Raw genomic sequence first — 4972 nt, forward strand, 5'->3', positions numbered from 1 at the left:
ACTACTTTATCTCATCATCATCCTCACTTGACACTATTGATGATACGAAGTTTCTTCTTTCCATAAAAAATATCCAATCCAAAATAATCGGTCTATCGTTGATTTGGATCGATTCGAGTTTGGCATAAAATATATGGGTTTGTAACTAGCAAATTGTGATATTTTTTTACCCCATACATCCATAATCATCCCTTAATCCCACAATTCACTTAATTTGATCAAAATATCCTTTATTATATCTAGACAAAAAAAGCAAAAAAAAATTACATTTCAAGTAACTTATAAGTAAGTTAGAGTTTAAGCAAATGTTAAAAATCATGGCCTAGAGTAAAGAAAATTATTGTCTACTCTACAAAGTTCTTCGAAAGTCTTTCTACCAATTTATCCGGTCCATATAGCATTTTGGATAACTTATAGGTACTTATGTAGTGATTACAACAAAAATACGATTAAGCAACACTTAATGTGGCCTAAAGTAAAGAAAATTGGGCCTAAACTTAAATTATGGTAAAACATTCCCTTACTTGTTGTATATAATCTTTTAATAAATAAATTTATTTTTGACAACCATTTTTAAGCGCGATCTTTTTATTTTTGGCAACGGTTTTTAAACCCAGTCTGTTATATTGGAAAAAAGAAAAGTATCTGAAAAATTATAATCAAGTTATGTGGTGAACAAAAGAAAAACTATCAAAAAAAAACTTATAATCAAGTTATCTGGTAAAGAACATGATAACTACCGAAGAACTTATAACCAAATTTTTTTGATAAAGATTATAAAATCGAATAACTTTTATATAACTTATGCAGTGAATATATAACAATATATAACCAGGGTCGTCCATCTCCATGTGTAGCATGTGCTGCAGCATTGACGTTAAATTCTGGAGGATCAAATTATTTTTTAATTCTAAAAGCAATAGATTTTACATCTGTTTTTTCACAATCAGGTGTAAAATCATAATTTAGTTTAAAGTATCTATCATTTTATAACGATTTTTTAAAAACAAATGTAAAATCATATTTTTTTAAATTATATATTTTTAATTTATCTCTATTTTATAAATTAGAAGGATTTCCGAACTGAATAGATCGATCCCTGTATATAACCTTATTAGAATACTTGATTGTAATAGTTACTATAATTATTCAAGGTAGACTCTCTAATACATAGGTATAAAATTGTCCAATTTCAAACAAAAAATTAATAATATATAAAAATGATATAATTGAAATATTTTGAAAAATATATAGGGATTGGGAGATAATTGTTAGAAACCAACCTACCTAGCTACTCCTTGAATTTAGATAACTAAAAAAATACTGTACGTTTCTTGTTTGGCAGAATTATAGATAAAAAAAGAACGCTGCAATTTTGAATTTGAGGGAGAAATAATAGACTGACTACTTCTTTTTCTTCAAACTCTACTCTTCCTCTTCATCAGTCACCACCAACCTGTAAGTGTCTCTCTTTCTACTTTTCAAAATAAATATACAAAGGGAGGACAATCTAACATTAAGATTTACCAATATCAAAATTTAAAGATTATATTATATAATGATTTTGTTAAAAACTATTTCTTTCTTTTATTAGCAATTTTGCAGTTTGAAACTAAGACAAAATTATGCAGAGATGCAATAGTTTAGCTTTATTTGATTAATTTATTTTTTAGCTTTATTTCATTTACATATTTATTTATTGTTATCATTTGAATAGATGGAAGGAAAATCAGAGAGGGAAGTGAAAATTGAAGAGTGGCTTCCGATTAATTCAGATAGAAATGCAAAATGGTGGTACTCATCTTTTCACAATGTAACTGCAATGGTTGGAGCTGGTGTTCTTGGTCTCCCTTATGCCATGTCTCAACTTGGATGGTATATTAATTTCAAACCTAAATTACAATAAAATACGACATATTGCATAATGACTGGTCCATTAATTTTTAATATGCATCAAATCTAAATTTGTTACTTTAGATATAAAGTTGTTACTAAAGTTATAATTCACATTATTTCTTTTACTTTTTTTCAGGGCTCCTGGTGTGACATTACTTATTCTTTCATGGATCATCACGTTATACACATTATGGCAAATGGTTGAGATGCATGAAATGGTTCCAGGAAAACGTTTTGATAGATATCATGAATTAGGTCAACATGCATTTGGAGAAAAATTAGGTCTTTATATTGTGGTGCCTCAACAAGTTGTAGTAATGCTTGGTGGAACTATTGTATACATGGTCACTGGAGGTGCATCATTGAAGAAGTTCCATGATACAGTGTGTCCAAATTGCAAAAAGATTAGATTGACATTTTTCATAATGATATTTGCTTCTGCTCATTTTGTATTGTCTCATCTACCAAGCTTCAACTCCATTTCTGGTGTATCTTTGGTTGCAGCAGTCATGTCTATTGCGTAAATCAACTTTAAAATTTTAATTTTTAAGCTTAATTATATTTTTTATTTCTATAAATATACTATTTTTAATTCAGGCAAAATTGTACATTTTAATCAATTTCTTTTTATTTGTGAAAGAAAACAAACTCTCTTTTTATGATTCGTGTTGTTCAAGTATTTTTTTTTCTTTGCTAATTTGTAGCAATATTTTCTCTACAATCTGAACACATATGAGTTTATCATCTAATTTAAATTTTACTAGTTCAATGAAAAATGAAATAACCTATTTTTTTCTTCATGTTTTGTATTTTACTACAGATATTCTACAATTGCTTGGACTGCTAGTGCGCATAAGGGAGTACAAGAAAATGTCCGATATAGTAACGCGGCTAAAACCACCACAAATTTAATCTTTAATTTCCTTAATGCAGTCGGCGCAGTCGCTTTTGCTTATGCTGGACACAGTGTGGTGTTGGAAATCCAAGCAACAATTCCTTCAACACCTGAAAAACCATCTAAGGTTTCGATGTGGAGAGGAGTTGTTGTTGCATATATCATTGTTGCTTTCTGCTATTGGCCTGTTGCTATTGTTGGTTATTGGATGTTTGGTAATCAGGTTAAGGATAATGTTCTCATCTCTTTAGAAAAACCAACATGGCTTATTGCAATGGCTAACCTATTTGTTGTTTTCCATGTGATTGGAAGCTACCAGGTAAAATTCATTTTGATCAAATGTTTTGAACGTGTAATTTTTTTTTAAGTTAATCATTTTTTAAAACTTGTTCGATAAATTTGTAAGATCATATAATTAGGTCAAGATAAAAGTTTTAAAAAATAAAATTTTGTTGATTTTTTTTTGTATGACTTGAATCAGACAAGATTACAATAGACAGAAAAGTCATGTCTCAACACAGAAAATATGTCAACAAAATTTCATTTTAAGAACTACTTGAATATTTTGTTAAATAACTAATTCTTTTTTCTATGACAAATGTTAAAGTTACAATTCTACTCTAAAAATTAATTTTAAATTTTGATTGTTGATGTAGGTTTTTGCAATGCCAATGTTTGATATGCTTGAAAGCTTGCTTGTCAAGAAATTGAAGTTTAAGCCAAGTACAATCCTTCGTTTTGTTGTGCGTAATGCATACGTAGGTAAGAGGAATAAAATACAAATATATTGTTTTGATTTTCAATAACAAATGTAGATATAATAGAACTCTTAATGTTATAGTTAAGTGTATGTTAGTATATCCACAATTTTAATAACATATTGTTAAATTGATTATTCAAAATATAAAAATTAATCTCTTGAAGGAGATTTTGATTAAGAGTTTTGCACTTATTAATGTCATCTTCGATTCAATAGAGTAGTCTCCGGTTAAGTGTAAGAAATATCTGATTCCTATTGAAAAAATCTAAGATATATTTGTTTTGATTTTGTGTATTGATGATGGTATGTTTTCATTTCAGCATTCACAATGTTTATTGCTATTACTTTTCCGTTTTTCGGTGGTCTATTGGGATTTGTCGGAGGATTTGCCGTCACTCCAACAACATATTTTGTAAGTCAAAAAATAGTAAATTTATATCATTTTCTTAGAATTATTTATTCATTTTATTCAACTCTTCTTTTTATTAAATTTGCAGCTTCCATGTATCATATGGCTTAAAGTTTATAAACCTAAGAGATTCAGCTTGTCTTGGTATACTAATTGGGTAGGTATCTTTGATTATATATTTTCTCTTTCATTTTTTAATATTTAAGTATTTATTAATTTAATTTCTTTGATCTATTTATTACAGATATGCATTGTGTTTGGCTTATGCATAATTATTTTAGCACCTATTGGAGCATTGAGGAGTATTATACTTGAAGCCAAGACCTACAAAATTTACGCATAATCTTCTTACTTCATTGTCTACTTGAATCATTTATATAATAGAAGGTGTCATACAAATATATTTCTCTATGTTTTATCTATTTTTCAATTTCAATGTACATGATTGAACACAGTTTGAGCTTCAATGGAAGAACAAAGTAGAGGAAATTACTTCAATTTAATTTTTAGTAAAATTAGAATGTCAAATTTTATTTTTTTTAGACTGATATGTAACAACAACATTCAAAAATCGAACCATGTATATTATTGAGTTTCTAAATAGAGATTAATTTTAAGGAGAAGGTGACATAAGTTCATCTGGAGAGTGTTGGTTGAATTTTACTTTCTTAATCAAATATACTCTCCCCCATCACAAATTGTAAAGTATCTCTTTGCCCAATTATATTATTTTGAATTATATAACCCAACACACAAACACCCATGTATGGAATATTCTAAAAAATATAATTTTAATTAAAAAGTATATCATTGTAACTTTATCAGTGAAGGATAGGAAAATCTCACTTGTATTTTCAGTGAAATTATACTTTTTTTTTCTTATGATCTCTCCTTATATAATAACTCTAACTCGACCACACTTAAAAACCATTAAAGTGATTGTCCTTGTTTACGCGTGACCTTTTAATGGTAATTGAAATCATAATTTATTGTTAGATCCTTGACCATTATT

General features: G+C 27.9%; 1 protein-coding gene across 1 annotated transcript; it reads left to right on the plus strand.

Moving 5' to 3' along the window:
* The first annotated feature begins 1303 nt into the window (after positions 1 to 1303).
* Positions 1304 to 4458, plus strand: LOC127123978 (lysine histidine transporter 1). The gene is made up of 8 exons (XM_051054125.1): positions 1304 to 1458; positions 1718 to 1875; positions 2033 to 2416; positions 2717 to 3110; positions 3448 to 3553; positions 3872 to 3963; positions 4049 to 4117; positions 4205 to 4458. The coding sequence occupies exons 2-8, from the start codon at positions 1718 to 1720 to the stop codon at positions 4301 to 4303; spliced, it is 1302 nt and encodes a 433-aa protein (XP_050910082.1). The 5' UTR covers positions 1304 to 1458; the 3' UTR covers positions 4304 to 4458.
* Positions 4459 to 4972: the final 514 nt, after the last annotated feature.

The sequence above is a fragment of the Lathyrus oleraceus genome, chromosome 1 (genome assembly GCF_024323335.1).
Source record: "Lathyrus oleraceus cultivar Zhongwan6 chromosome 1, CAAS_Psat_ZW6_1.0, whole genome shotgun sequence".
Lineage (NCBI taxonomy): Eukaryota > Viridiplantae > Streptophyta > Magnoliopsida > Fabales > Fabaceae > Lathyrus > Lathyrus oleraceus.